The following is a 15,718-nucleotide window of genomic DNA, read 5'->3' on the forward strand; positions in this document are numbered from 1 at the left end:
ATGAAACTATTCCTTTAACAGGTTAATATTTACTTAATATTTATACAAAAAAAGTTTTTTATGTTTGTTATTTTAAATTGTCAGGACATTTTTTGGAGGGGTCCAAGGAAAACAAATACTGAATACAACTTGCTTTTATGTCAAATATATTTTAATAACATTTCGTTGAAAACATGTCCATAAATGCAACCGCTCTTCAATGTATATCACACTGTTTAAATAGTTACAGATCATATTTTATGACATCACATTTATAAGAACCTAACAGCTCAAAAGTAACTGCTGAGAACCCTCTGCAACAAAGTTTTTGTGTAAGGCACGTTTTCACACGATGCAGCTTACCCATTGCGCTTTGTTACAGGTAAAAATATTCAATTCTGCTTGAGAACACCTGTGAATCCATCTGGACGCAGGTGCTCTGACCTCAGCACTTCTCTGCTCCATAGTTTACTGTTTAAGCAGCATCAGAATCCTCCCTGTTACCTTTCTTCTTCATTCTCTTCGTCTTAGACTTGGATTGTCCCTCTACCCCACTGAAATACTCAGATCGGATAAGGTTTGATGCACGCTCCTTTGTTGTGAGTTTCGTGGGAGGTGTCCTAAAACAAGAAATGTTTTTAACAATAAGGAATATTAAGATATTTGATTACACTATTAAAACGTCTGACTCCTTTAATTATTACATCAGTGTGTATTGTAAGACCTCATGGCAAAAACTCTAAGAAACAGTGCTTGAAAAAAATGAATAAACCAACAAAATAAACAGAACAAGCCATTGGAGGAGATGATGAACAGAGCAAAGCACAAAAAAAAGGATATACAGCCTAGTCGGGCTTGAGGCCGGTTGAGCACATTTCCCACTGTCGTCAATAAAAGCCTCACAGACAGCAGCGGGGGCCTGATGTAAAACTAGTGACTGTTTATCTAATCAATAACTCTGGAGAATGAAGCGGTGCTTTGCCCCCATGGGGCTGCTTAAGGATCCAATACACACACATCTATCTCATGGTGAGACACTCTACCCCCAGGGCTTAGAGGAGGTATGAGATAGCAGTTATTGTTCTATTGCTCCCTGAGCACTCTACAGGGACACCTATAGGCGATTTGAAGGATGTCGCATATTCGAATGTGTGTGTATTATATATCACTACTATATTTTCACTTACTGACAAATATATAACATATTTATGATACATGCCTCGGCAACGGTGATCCATCAGTGGGGCTACAGAGTTAAAGGCTTCAGTGAAAAAAAAAATACAAAGAGCCACGATAAAGACCGTACAGAGAGGCTTACTGGATAGCTCTTCATTAATATCATAATCAAACTTTGTGTTGAACGTCATTCTGAGCCCAATAAGAGAAATGCGACAACAAATGACACGAAGACTCACTTGCCACCATAGACGATCAAATGCTGGACCCCATAATCATTCAAGACAAGAAAATGGAAGTATTGATATATGTAATTAGTTCAAATGACAGAAAAAAAAGAGTCAATATATAGCTTTGAGTAGTGCCATGAACCAAAAAGAGCAAGGAAGAATGTAGCATGGAAAGCCAAGGCAAGTTGTAAGGTTATAGTAGTTTCCACAAAAATAAAAATTCTATCATGTTTTTAATCAGCCTCTTGTCATTTTGAACCTGTATGACTTTTTTACAAAATAATATATTTAAAGAATAACGACGGTACCCATTCAATTATATTGTATGGACACCATTACAAACATTCTTTAAAATATCTTCTTTTGAGTTCTGCGGAAGAAAGAAAGTCATACAGGTTTGAAATGACAATAGGGTGAGTAAATGAAGAAGATCCAATCAAAATCCTATTACTTCAAGGTCTCTAGTAGAGGACATGAGATTGAAAAACAAGCCAGTGTATAATTAGACTGATTTTAGTGCTGTATACATAAGAGCGGGGTTGTTTGGTGAAACTGTATATGGGTTACTTTAAACAAATGACTTTTAAAAAGATTTTACAGTTTATGAATATCCAACACTATACCGTAAAAGCAAAAAATCCTCAGAGGGGTGCGTGTGTATATTTTTGGTGAGGTTCCCTGTAATGGCCTCTCTCTTGTGTACCGGAGGTCCTTGTTGTTCACTCACATGTCCATGAATGTGTGTATATGTTTATACTGGTGTGATCTGCTCATTAGAGAAATCTTGTCTGGACATGGACAGTGTACACCACAACCCGCTGTAATGAAGTCTCTCCTGACAGGACGCCTAGACTCGACTGACGCTGCGAGGCAGAGCACAGCACAACACGCAACGCCGTCACACACACAATTAGGCTCGGAAAGGTAAATGTTAAGAGGGCCAAAGCACTGACCAGTTAAGTCACATCAATATACTGCGGCATGAATATTCTATAAAGAGGTTGGATGGTAAATATAGATGTCAGCTGTCAGCCGTGACAGAAGATAAGTTCATTACGGGTGTTGTCTGTTGTCTGGGCAGCGGAGAGAGGGAGAGTGCATTATGGGTGCTCTGGGGCAGCTCCTCAGGGACTGACCTATTGTCCTGCTCCATGGGTTTCATTCACAGGTCCTGCTGCAGGTCACCCTGCCAATTACTAGTGGTTAGACACATGCTACTCCCTGTAGCGTACAGATCCCGTAAGAGCAAGTCAAAACTCAACGTTACCGCAAAGTCCTATTCATTTCATTTCAAATTATTTTCTATATAATTCAGCAAATAAGCTTTTAACGCAACCCACTGCAGAAGGTAACGAGAACCTCAGTTCTGCATACAAATTCTGATTCCGAGAACACTGTGGACACTGCCAATCTCATGGCAATCAGAAACTATTTTAAAAGATTGCTAATCTTTTCAATATGACTTTGTATGGTCTCATTCGTTAGCTTAAATATTAAATAAAAATTTTGAAGAGACACAAAAACTGTGATAGACATTTAGGTTTTCACATAAAAAAATATTTTGGAACTTTTCCTAAATCAATTTTGAAAATCCTGGGAATGGTAATCGATGATCAGCTTAACTTCACGGATCATGTTGCCAGCACCCGGTCCTGCAGATTCATCCTCTATAACATAAGGAAAATTAGACCTTTCCGGTCCGACCATGCTACTCAAGTCCTAGTCCAGGCTCTTGTCCTGTCCAGACTGGACTATTGCAATGCGCTACTGGCTGGACTCCAAGCTTGCACAACCAAACCTCTACAGATGTTCCAGAATGCAGCGGCAAGGGTGATCTTCAATGAACCGAAGAGAGCACACGTCCCTCCTCTCTTCATTAAATTACATTGGCTGCCTATAGTCGCTTGCATCAAATTCAAAGCTCTGCTCTTGACCACCCCTGGTTCAGCAGCCCATCTTCACTCGCTAATACAGACCTTTGTTCCCGCCAGATCCCTACACTCTGCAAACGAACAACGTCTTGTAGTGCCATCCCAAAAAGGGAAAGAAATCACTCTCACGTACCTTCTCTGGGTCTGTTATACATTTGTGGAATGATCTACCCGCTGCTACAAGATCGCTTATGTTGTTCCAATTCCAATTGCTTCTATTGTTTCTCATTTGAAAGTTTGCTAAATGACTAAATGTAAATCTTTTTATTTAAAATTTGGCAGCAATATTGTTTGTAGTTCATAGATTGAATCAAAAACAATCATTTGTAAATATAAATATATTTTTTAATAAAGATAATCATTTTGAAATGGTATTTTTTCTGCGGCTGTTTATTTATACAACAACGGCAACAATTTTGCTGTGATATCCTTCAACAACCCAATTAAGTTCCATGAGACATATAACAAAGCAACACCACTCAATTAAATGTAGCATGTCACTAACCTTAAGTTAAGCAACCTGAATATCAGATTTTACCAAACCGCATCTGACACCCTCTTTACAGTAGAGACAACACACAGGGGCTTTTAAGCTTTTACCTCAAAGGCGCGTGTAAGAACTGAAGGTGCGATGAAAGAAAGAGAGTTACAAAGCAGAAGAATGTAGTGGCGTGACTGGGATCAGTCCAAAAGTCATAATTATTTAATTATATACTCACCCTCAAATCATTTCAATATGTATGACTTTCTTCTGGTGAACACAAAAGAAGATATTTTGAGAAAGGTTGATAACCAAACAACATTGGCCTCCATTGACTTCCATTGTATGGACACAAATCCAACGAGACATTTCTCAAAATATCTTACCTTGTGTTCCACAGAAGAAAAGAGTCCTACAGTCTTTGAATAACATAAAGGTGAATAAATAATGGCAGAATTTTTTACTTTGGGTGAAGTGTCTCTTGAAGTAAAACTTTCAAATGACAGTATGGATCTGTGATCATTGCATGTGTGGGTCAGCTGTAAACACAAGCAACCGTTCTCCATATCAGGACTAAAAGCTTGCCTCAGCTTAATTAAGTGTCCTGCTGAGAATCCGACCACTCGACACGCACGGATCCACAAAGGAAAACCCTCGGCAACACACAGACTAGTCTGGACATGGCCTTTGGTAACTAGACGGCTCCTGTGGGAGATGACCAATAATAAGCCCACAATGTCAAGCGCTGAACAAACCTCAAACAACCGTATTGCAATGTGCTTACCAACCTGCCATAACATCTGTAAATAATAAAACATTACGATCGTAATGCAGTCACACCTTGAGCTCAAGGGGCTGTATGACGAACTTCAAACTATTCATAGTATCTTGTGAGCACACAGGAGATGTTACACTGTGTCTGCACCGGACACGCCGTGACGCGACAAAAGACATTAGAACGCATTAGAACCCATTATAATTGCACATTTTGTCCAAACTGGATGCGGCGCGACAATCTCATTAGAACAAGTTGTGTGTAGTCTGCTTCCGGTGTAGACACGGTGTTAGGAAACCTTAAACATTTAAGCACTAGCACTTTAGTTTATATAGGATGTCATATTAGACTACAAAAATCACACCGTGAAGTAAGTTGGAGGAGGATGGGTGATGATAAGTGCAATTTTGTCAAAGGTGAAAGGTAAAACCTGCAGCTGATACAAGCAGGACTTCAGTACTCCTCTTTGACCCTGGAAAGCTCAGCTACAGAGAAGAAAGACTCGCAGCTGCCAAGAGCGCATGCAAGCGATGGGCTGTTCTCCAGCACAGCAGTGCTTGCAGTTTTCAAAGCAGCCATGATGGAACACTATACAAGTTCTGCATGACAAACTCGAAAGCATTTCTCTCCCCTTTTCATCATGACTTGACACTATAATACAAGCTTATGGTTTCAAAACAAAATAATAATTAAAGGATGTTGGGGGCTTAAAATGTGGTTTTATATTAACACTTGGAGATGTACCATATAATCTTAATCATGATAGTTATGAGTCAAATAAGGATCTGTACTCTCTGAAAATCTTACATATTTATTCATTTTCGGTTCGGTTCCTGTTAATTTGTAATGCATGTAAAATTGTTAGACATTATTAAAAAAGTAAAAAAACTGTATAAACAAGTGTTCAAATGAACTGAAAATGATCAATCATCATGTTGAAAAAATTAAAAATGTGACTACAGAATTTAGCTTAAGTTTTCTAGATCATACAATCTGATATAGCAATTCGTTTGACAGATTCTGTACCTCTTGTCTTTGCCCTTCTTTCTGTCTTTGCAGTTGGCTGGATTAGGGGTTATGGAGCTGGCCAGGCCCGTAGGTGCGTCCCTCAGGCCAAAGCTCTTAGCAGCGTGGCCCAGGTGCAGACTGCGGATGTGGAAGATATGTTTCAGACTGGAGGGGTAGGTGGTGTACGCTCTCAGGAAAGACTGCAGAGCTAGAGGACCAAGAAACTGTTAGTCATCATGATAGTAGAAACTTGTAAAGGCGATACTGCATTAAGTGTAACATCTGCAAGAAAGACTCCTTATTTTATTTTTTATTTCTATTAGATCCTTTGTAAAATGATTATACACATTTATATACGCTATAAGACGTTCATATTAGATTCATAAATAAATAATTAAAATAATGGTAATACTTTACAATATGGTTGTATTTGTTAGTTGTAAATGCATTACCTAACATGAAATAACAATGTGCAATTGTCTTCCAGCATTTATACATTTTTGATAATGTTAGTTCATGTCAGTACAATTATTCTTGTAACTTCATTGTACATTAAACGATGACAGAATTTTAGCTTTTGGGTGAACTGTCCCTTTAACAGAGACTTCACTAGTAAATGCTGAAATTAAAATGAATTCATATTAATAAATGCTTCACAATTTTTTGTTGTATGTTAGGTAATGCAATAACTATTGTTAACAAAATGCATCCTTATTGTAAGCATACCAAAAATAATAAATAGCAACAACAAATCTCATGCAAATAGAACTTTAACACTTGAAAACAAACTACCAATTTAATGCATGACTGTATTCTGTATAAACCCACCACTCTTCGCTGTTTGCAGTGACTCCTCATTGGCATGAACATAATTCTCAAAGTCTGTCTGTAAAACAGTAGCTCTCTCCCGCACCTCCTGTTCAAAAGCAGCACCTGATCTCTGCACAATGACACACACAATAAAATAAAACTCAAACAGATAAGCAACACTCAACCAGAATTAAGCATTCCAAACATTTAATCAATTATAAGTCCAGTCACTAAATTTTACCACTTTAAAACCCAATAAAAAAGGACCGCAGCACATAAATATTATTAGTTGTACAAACTGATGACACCGCCCCTCCCCATCAATGACCTTTGACCATCCAAACGAGGATGATAACAAGGGGGGCGGCATGGGTAAGGATTACAAGCAGCCAATTGGTGCTGGGAGGGAAAAGGACATTAAATCAGGATTAGGAGCGACTGAGATGTGGCAGAAACACTCGCTCATTGTTGTCTGAGGGCTCTTATTGTTGAGAGTGAGGGATGGAAGGAGATAAAGCAATTCTTCTCCCACAGCTGTTCGCTAGACCAGCGTTTTCAACCACACGTGATACTCTGCCAAGACGGGAAAGTTCAGTGGTAACAGCTGCAGCCAAGAGTTTACTTTTTGGGTCAGGATTGGTGCATGTGTCAAGAGTGTTACCTTACTGTCCCATTTCCCTCTGCCTTTGAAGCGGCTGTCCCGCATCAAAGCGGACAAGATATCGATCATCTTCATTTCGGATAAACTGTGGAAATAAGATTTACAGAGAATTATTAAAACAACAAAAGCGCAAAGTGAAATTTCGAGACCGTGACAGCCATAATATGTACCATCCTTTTGTAACAATAATTTTGATATTTTCAATAAAAACATACATTTTATATATCAAATATATATAAACACTAAGCAATGTCTTGATAAGACTATTGGTTACAAGTTATTAAAATGTTTTAGATGAGGTGCCAGTCAGCACACCTGATGTTGTCTTATTTAAAATAATTCTAAGTCATCTTAAGACCCCCAGTTGGTCCATCCCCTTGTTGAGAACCACTGCTCTAAAGAAAAGACTTAACCTAGTCTTCTCAGAATGATTTGCACTGTATCACAGTATAATGTAAGCCAATATAAAAGCTCTTGTGCAAGCAGAACAGATTCATTCTGTCTGTATGGTTTCTCCTCTCATGCAGAGACAGAGCGTGTGCCTTCTCTCAAAACAGAAGATATAGATATCAACAGAAATGCATCAGTCCAGCTCTCCACCGTTACAGTGTGTGCTTTGGAACAGAGACAAGACCAGTTTGATCACTTTTAATCATAGTGTAGTCAGTGACTGGACCTGCCCCAAGTAACTGCCTTACTGCTGTGTCTGAGTGCATCAAAATGATAATCTGATATAGATGAGGTGCCAGTCAGCACACCTGATGTTGTGATTGGCCAGCACATCCACAAAGGCAGTCTCGGAGGGGGTAAGGAAAAGCAGGCTGCTTCCCTGAGCTCCGATTCGAGCTGTGCGGCCCACACGATGAACGTATTCCTCAACGGAAATGGGAGGGTTGTACTGCAACAAAATAGTCACATTTTAATATTTTCAGTTGTTCAGTGCAGAATGGATTATAATTTTTGGGGGGATTTACATAAGGATCCAACCTGTAGGATCCATGTAACCTGGGCCAGATCCAATCCACGTGCAGCCACATCCTTGGCGAAAAATATATTTTTTAATCAGAATCTTTGAACTATCAACCAACATTAATGGTGCTTTTCTTACGGACAATGAATTAAAATGAGCCTTTAATTTTTTAAACAACATATCCTAAGAGACAAACAATCTGTTCACGTCTGAGAATATCCACTATGCCACAGTAAAGAAGTATTCTTTTTTAAATCAAACAAACTTTTCCAGCATCTCAAAACATTACAAGGTTTGTTTCCCTGTAAAATAAGAAGGGATTTGAAAAGAAACCTATACTTTTATTTTATTATTCTAGATCTATCAATGTCTACATCTAGGGCTGCACGATAAGGGCCAAAATGACAATCACGATTATTTTGATCAATATTGAGATCACGATTAATTAGCACGATTATTTGTTGATTTTAACCAAAACAATTTTTTATTGTCACACAAGCTAATTACATTTACTGCCTTCACATCCATATTGTGCAACATTCCTGCTAATGTACAGATATGTGCATCAAAATAAAATAGGTCCTCTTATTCACCAAAATTCAGTGAATCTCCTTAAAGAATAAATTAAAATAAATTAAAACAATAAAGAAAATGTAGCAAAACTTCAACAGGGCACTATTTTACATTTTACAATGTGTAAATATATTTTAGGAAGCAAAATATAAACTTAAGTTGTACCTGCATAATGGATGTGAATAAAACTAAAAATAAAATATACAATCAATAAGAAACAAATATTCCATAACAGAATGTAACCAAATAAGAACATTTCAAGGCAGAAGAACAATGCCGAAAAGACTGTAGTTGCAAAGTACTTTATATTGGCAAGATCACGCTCTATTTCCCCTCTGCGTTTTCTGTACATCGCAGGTAGTGCCACCTTTGAAAAATAATTACGCGAGGGGATCACGTATCGTTTATCCAGAGTGTTGACCAAGAATTTGAAGCCTTCGTTTGTCACCGTGTTTATTGAGCACATGTCTTTAGCCAAATGAAATGCGACTGCATTCGTTATTTCACTGTGTCTTTGGGAGGTGGATGGGTATGGTGATGCGCTAAAGAGGCTCGCTTCGATGGATGTCTGAGTTGATGTTGTGGGATGATTAGTCTTTGCAACGCATTTCTTCGCCCTCATACATTCATCGTATTGAACTTTATGGTGTTTTTTTAAGTGGTTAAAGAGGTTCGTTGTGTTGCTTTGTGGTGCCAAAACAACTTTATGGCACTCTTTGCATATGACCTGTTCTTGTTTTGTGTCACTTGCCTGAAACCCAAAATGTTTCCACACAATGGATGACGATCCGATTCTCGGGACAAGCCCCTCGGCCGCTCCCTCTGCTACGTTAGACATTTTTTCTTTGTTAAGATAGATTATAGCCTGCTATCTGTTGTGGTATTTTCCTCACGCTACTCTGTCTTCTGTCTGTGACTGTCTACATCTGGAAACTGACTGAGCTGCTGCGCGCTGCAGGGAACAACTCTTATTGGTGCATGGACGCACGTGATCAGACAGCGGCTTTACAGCGCGCTAGACTGGCTTTAAAAAAAAAAAAACTTTAATACAAAGCGTAAATGAATGACGCATTTTAAATATCGCTCGATCACGCGAATTTGATCGTGGGAAGCCAAAATCGTGATCGTGATTAAAATTCGATTAATTGTGCAGCCCTATCTACATCAGCTAAATTAATGACTCACTGTGCATAGCAGAATGCCAGTCTGACACTGGGAGAACTCCTGGAAGACCTCGGTGCGGTCCTAGAGAAAGGAAAAGCAAGTGAGTTCACATAAGAGCAGTTGCTGATTTGTTTCTGAAGGGTTTAAAAACTACACAGAGTCACTGAAGATACAAAGATCCAGAAACAGTCACACATCGTTTTTTGCCTTAAAGTTTAAATCAAGTCTCTTTGCCAAAACAGGAGAAGATATTTTGAAAAAAGTGAATCAATAAAAATGAATAAATGAAAATCTGTGAGGTCTAGTGTTGTGTTCAATGTTCATCAAAACATCTTTTGTGATCTGCAGAAGAAAATCATACTGGTTTGGAATGACCTAAGAGTAAACGATTAAAGAATGGCAATTTTTGGAAGAATTTTCCCTTAAGAACAAAAGATAGCTGGCATGGTTGAGAGCCCATCTGAAGGTAAGATGCAGCTCGACGGCTCCTCTCTCTCTCTCTCTCTCTCTCTCTCTCTCTCTCTCTCTCTCTCTCTCTCTCTCTCTCTCTTCTTCTGTATGGAGCACAATCTGTTATATGCTGGAACAGCTGCCCATCTCCTGCAGCTCTCCTCACTGAAGGAGACGTCCAGAGCTCAGGCCTGTGCTGTCCCATTACCAAACCCATCCATAACGCTACAGGCTAACACCACACCCAGAAACGCTCTTTCAAACGTTTGACCAATGGGACTCCCAAGTCCCCTCCACCTCAAGTGCCATATGGGCGACCCACGGCGACTCTGTTTGAGTGGGGGGTGAGGGTGCGGGCCGGACAGTGGCAAGATTCAGTTCCCCTGACACTGCCACAGGGCACCGAATGCTGCTGTTGCCTGTTCGCCAGCTGGCTGAGAGCCGGTGTACCCCACCGAGAAACCAGACCCTGATTGTCTAATACAGTGTCATATGCTACTAGTGCTTCTGGAAGCTTTTAAGAGTGCTGTTGCCCTTTTAAATTAAAAGAGCACTATTTACTGTGTAGAAAATAGTATATACGTCACAACACAAATAAGGCATTAATATGATTATAACACTTAAAAAGTATCCAGCAACCTGGCAGAAGTGTAGTTTCTCTTTTCAAATGCAGATTTATGAAACAACCTGTTTAATGTTTAAAGCTGCTGTGTGTAATATTTAGAAGGTTCTACAATAGCCCTAAACAGACAAACTGCTCTACAGAGCGCGTTAAGCAAATATGTTATCTCCTTCAGCAAAGAAGCAAAAATGGGACAACATCTTCCTGTCCTGTAAGAGCCGCCATAGTACTACAAAAGGGAGGGGTGGAGTGAGCCGTTGGTTGAGAGAAGTTATCAAACTGTATGACAAATTAACTATGCAATACTTTGATTGTATTATTCAGAACATAAAACAATAGTAACAGGTATTGAACTGGCACAAAATGCCTTACCGCTTGTTTCATGTTGCCGTGGAGCCTGTACAAGTTGAAGGGGTTGGCCGGGCTGGTGTCGGACTTCGCACACAGAACTTTAGTGATGAGCGTGAGAAGAAACTCCACAACCTCACAGCTGGACATGAACACGATCAGTTTCTGCCCACACTCAAACTGTGCACATATAAGCAAAGATAACGACAGAGCATGAAGTATATTCTCTATGTAAAATTAGCAAATTAGTTTCAGCTTTAGCAGCCTGTCAATGTCACTAGCGTTGAGAATTAATGAGTGGTTTCTAATGCATGTATTCTCTACCTTGCATTTGGCCAGAATGAAGGACGCCAGACAAACAAGGTGGAGTTTGCTGGGCACTACCACCACATGCTGCTTCAGTCTCTCAGGAACAGCATAGCTGTCTGACATAGCCCGAGTAGCCGCCTGGGGTTGCGCCTGTGTCATCCGGCTGCTTTCCTCTGACACGTGAATGGTCACTGGGTCCTTCATACTGATGCTGGCTAATCGAGAAAGGCCTGGATGTACGGAATACAAAATCTAAATGTATAACATATGTGGATTGTCACAAACACAGCTTTTTTTGATTTGTGATAAAAAATGGAAATAAGGGGGTGTTTAAAATCAGGAACTACTATCGACAGTAAAACAAAATTAAGTAATAGCACTCAATCATGTTCCTCAAACACTTCTATTGGCCCTCATCTTTTATTGTTTGGTGGAAAAAAACAGGTCCAGGGCAGACTTCCTTATCAGGTCATCTCAATCAGTATTTTCTAGACTAGAGCCAACATAGACAGTTGTACTAAGCGGACAATGAGCTTACCTTCATTGAGAGTGGCTGAAAGCAGCACATTCTGTCGGGCAATTCCAGTGGAGTTTAGAGCATTCAAAATCACAGTCAGATCTTTCTCAAAGCCCAGATCCAGAATCCTGCCAGTGCATAAAACTGACATTATATATACACATTCATACTGATACTTAATAATTTTTAGAATGGCAACGCATGTTTCGCTGACCTGTCAGCTTCATCAAGAATGAGCCAGCGCACAGCACTGAAAACAATGCTGAGAGTGTTCTTGATGTGGTCTACCAGTCTCCCGGGGGTCGAGATCAGAACATTAATCCCTTTTCTCAGTCTGAAGCAAAAAAAACATGACAGAACGAGACTGAAATGACATAGAATTCAAAGATTGCAACGACAAATAGCTACATAATAGCTAAATAATAATGTCTTCAGAGTCAAGTGTGGATGAGTGTAAAATACTGCAGGATTGGAAACCAGTCTCTTGTTCTTACCTGGCCTTTTCGGATTTCTTTTTCTCTCCTCCCATCAGAACTCCTGGCACGATCCAGATAAAAGGCTGAAACGATAAGTGACACGTTCTTTGAGTTGTTGTTGTTTAAAATAGAAACATTTATTTTTGTGCAAATGCATATTCTTACGCTTAGAAGATTCTGAAACATTTTAAAGGTCTGCAGGGCAAGCTGAAGAGCACAGGTTAGAAAAAAATAACAAGGGTAAAATACATGAATATATGCTGTGTTTGCCCACTAAATAAATTAGAAATGACTATGCCTTTGTATCATTTATTGAAAGATACCTCTCTGGTTGGAACAATGATAACAGCCAAAGGTCCATCTGATCTCTGAAAGAGAATTTGACAAAATAGTTTATAGTTTAAACGCAAAATACAAAGCAAACTTGGTCATATGAGTGTAAATTCTCAGTATATAAAAAGTTAATTAAATGACTCAAATCCATAGACAGTCTCAGTTTAATATAATAAATCCTTCTTTTCCTAAATGTATTCACATATGTTATACTTGTTGTGTTAGACCATAGTGGATTTAATGCATTTATATAATCATTCAAATAAATCAAATAAACATATTTTAAAATACTTTGGGAATATATTTAACAGTAAACTAGACATTGTGAGTGTAGTATTAGAAAATCAGGTTGGCTTGCCTTCACTTTTGGTTGTATTGGTTGTAGGGACTGCACCACTGGAATCGCATAGGCCAACGTTTTTCCTGCACAAAACAGTGGAACACATCTGGAGGATCAATTATTGTTTTAACTTTTCTCTGTGCCATATTTTACCGTGGGGTAACGTCAACATTTCTATTCTGCAAGATAACACTATATGATAGCAGCTTCTGTCAATATTAATGCCACATAGGAAAATCCTCTACCTGATCCAGTCTGGGAACGGATTACAGCATCTTTACCAGACATCAGCATGGGTATGCTTTGTTTCTGTACACTGAACACAGAGAGGAAATTTAGAAACGTAAAGAGATGCAGACAGACACAACCAAACTAAAGTTACTGTACCTGGTCATACTGGTCACTTTCAAAACCTTCTCAAGAGTTGCCAGCTGTGGAATTTAAATGGCAAACGAAAATGCAGAATGTAATTCAAGAATACCAGACGACAGATTAGATCAAAACTATTACAAGAGTTGATACCAAATGAGGGTGCAGATTCAGCTCTTCAAAAGTGTAGTTCGTGAAAACATTCTCTTTTATTCGAGTTACTGCAGCACTGAAAAAAGAAGAGAGGCACTCAGATAGCTTGGTAATGTCAAGCTAAGATTTTGTGTAAAGTAACAGAGTTTCCATAACACCATGATGCTCAAACGCGCCGCATCTACCTGTGGACATCAGGGATCTCTGGGTTGTTTTTAAAGAGAGAGGATGTCTTGATAAATGGTCTGCCATGGTCTTTATGTTCTTGGGGAGCTTTCTTTGGAAATGTTTTCACCTTTGATGGGGAGTGTGCAGCTGAGTTTTCCCTCTGGTCCCCAATCTCCTCTGTGTCTCTTTTATTATTCCTCTGAGATGGGCTTCTGGGGGACTGCAGCTTTTGCTTATGTGCGTGCTGTTGACCAGTTTGATTAATCTTCCTCTGTTTGAAGGTACTGTCCTCCTGTGGCTCGAAAGCAGCCTTTCTTTTCACAGACTTTTTTCCCTTCGGTAACAAGAACAACACCAGTTTACTTTACCGAGACAAACCGCGTTGTATTGAAAAGGACAACACAGAAGAACAGGACTTACCCATGAATATTTTTCTGCTGATAAAATAGATCGCTTGTTATTCTTGGTGGGAAAATTGAAAGGATCTGAAGAGACGTTGAGCGTCAACAGATCATCAGCCATGGCAGTAACGTTTACTACAAAACGTCAAAATGACTGATATCTATAAACCAGCTGGTAAAAGCTTAATTAACTAAACTGTACTAAATGCAAATTAACGCATTATTATTCGTTTCTTTGTTAAAAAAATCAGGTACAAGGTAAATAAGAAAAACGTTTTAACAGCATAATACCCCACATTAGCGCGTTAGAGTAAAGATTCACACGTGTTTTTCTCTGTCCACTTCCAACTACGGGCATTTCCGGGTAGGGACACTATCAAAATAAAAGTCTCTTTACGGAAAGCAGTTTTATTGCGTTGGTGGTCCTCATGTAGCTGTCAGTTTTTTTAATTTTCCTAAATGTTGTAATTTAACATATTGTGTAACTTAAGACAGACTGTTTGCTAGATACTACCATCCATAACAGTAATAAGCCTACGGTAATAACGTCACTGAATTAGTCCGTATAAAGACATCACTGAAAGGGCTTATCTGTGCATGTTAAATTAACGTGAATTTTGATAGCATTCTAAAAATGTCACATTTTCCTACATGTTGCAAGCCATGTGCAAGTTTGAACAAATAATAAAACAGAAAATAAGAGAAAATTCTACAAGGGAAACTTCTGTCTTCTTCTGACTTCTGTCATCATTTACCTCAAGTTGTTTCAAATCTGTATTTTTATTCTCCTATGAACACAGAGAAAGATATTTGGAAGAATGCTTGTAACCAAACAGGTTTTAGCCACCATTGACTACCATAGTAGGAAACATCCCTCGGCTCGGTCATTCAGAAGCATGGCTTCTCCTATCACTGCTATGCCGACGACACACAACTCTACTTGTCATTTCAACCGGACGAACCGACGGTCGCTGCTCGCATCGCGGCATGCCTGAGTGACATCTCGCTTTGGATGAAGGATCATCACCTGCCGCTAAACCTTGCAAAAACGGAACTGCTTGTGATCCCGACCAACCCAAAGATTCACCACAACCTTACCATTCAACTAGGCTCATCAACGATTACACCGTCCAGCACAGCCAGAAACCTGGGAGTGGTAATCGATGATCGGCTTAACCTCACAAGTCATGTTGCCAGCACCACCAGGTCCTGTAGATTCATCCTCTACAACATTAGGAAAATTAGACCTTTCCTATCGGAGCACTCTACGCAAGTCCTAGTCCAGGCTCTTGTCCTGTCCAAACTGGATTATTGCAATGCGCTTCTGGCTGGACTTCCTGCTTGCACAATCAAACCTCTCCAGATGATCCAGAATGCGACGGCAAGACTGGTCTTCAATGAACCGAAGAGAGCGCATGTAACTCCGCTCTTAATCAGGTTACACTGGCTCCCTGTTGCCGCCCGCATAAAGTTC

The 15,718-nt window shown here is 39.4% G+C and overlaps 1 protein-coding gene across 1 annotated transcript; it reads right to left on the reverse strand.

The window, feature by feature from the left end:
• Window positions 1-131: 131 nt before the first annotated feature.
• On the reverse strand, window positions 132-14,612 carry ddx31 (DEAD (Asp-Glu-Ala-Asp) box polypeptide 31). Its single transcript, XM_079448354.1, has 20 exons — window positions 14,264-14,612; window positions 13,861-14,177; window positions 13,676-13,751; window positions 13,541-13,584; window positions 13,399-13,469; window positions 13,172-13,236; window positions 12,804-12,848; window positions 12,646-12,687; window positions 12,499-12,563; window positions 12,219-12,338; window positions 12,026-12,132; window positions 11,503-11,717; window positions 11,203-11,358; window positions 9,780-9,839; window positions 8,039-8,089; window positions 7,810-7,949; window positions 7,052-7,136; window positions 6,409-6,520; window positions 5,599-5,788; window positions 132-599 (listed from the first exon to the last, which is right to left on the reverse strand). Exons 1-20 carry the CDS (start codon window positions 14,363-14,365, stop codon window positions 455-457), a joined length of 2,208 nt encoding a protein of 735 aa, XP_079304480.1. The 5' UTR covers window positions 14,366-14,612; the 3' UTR covers window positions 132-454.
• Between the last annotated feature and the right edge of the window lie 1,106 nt (window positions 14,613-15,718).

The sequence above is a fragment of the Barbatula barbatula genome, assembly GCF_947034865.1.
Source record: "Barbatula barbatula genome assembly, chromosome: 2".
NCBI lineage: Eukaryota > Metazoa > Chordata > Actinopteri > Cypriniformes > Nemacheilidae > Barbatula > Barbatula barbatula.

Bases quoted from the DNA above. Each gene is read 5' to 3' on its own strand.
- ddx31 (XM_079448354.1), bottom strand. From the start codon at position 14,365: ATGGCTGATGATCTGTTGACGCTCAACGTCTCTTCAGATCCTTTCAAT. The intron at 11,359-11,502 runs GTAGAGAATACA...ATATGTGCACAG, and splicing joins TCATTCTGGCCAAATGCAAG to TTTGAGTGTGGGCAGAAACT. The intron at 6,521-7,051 runs GTAACACTCTTG...GTCATTGTGCAG, and splicing joins GAGGGAAATGGGACAGTAAG to AGATCAGGTGCTGCTTTTGA.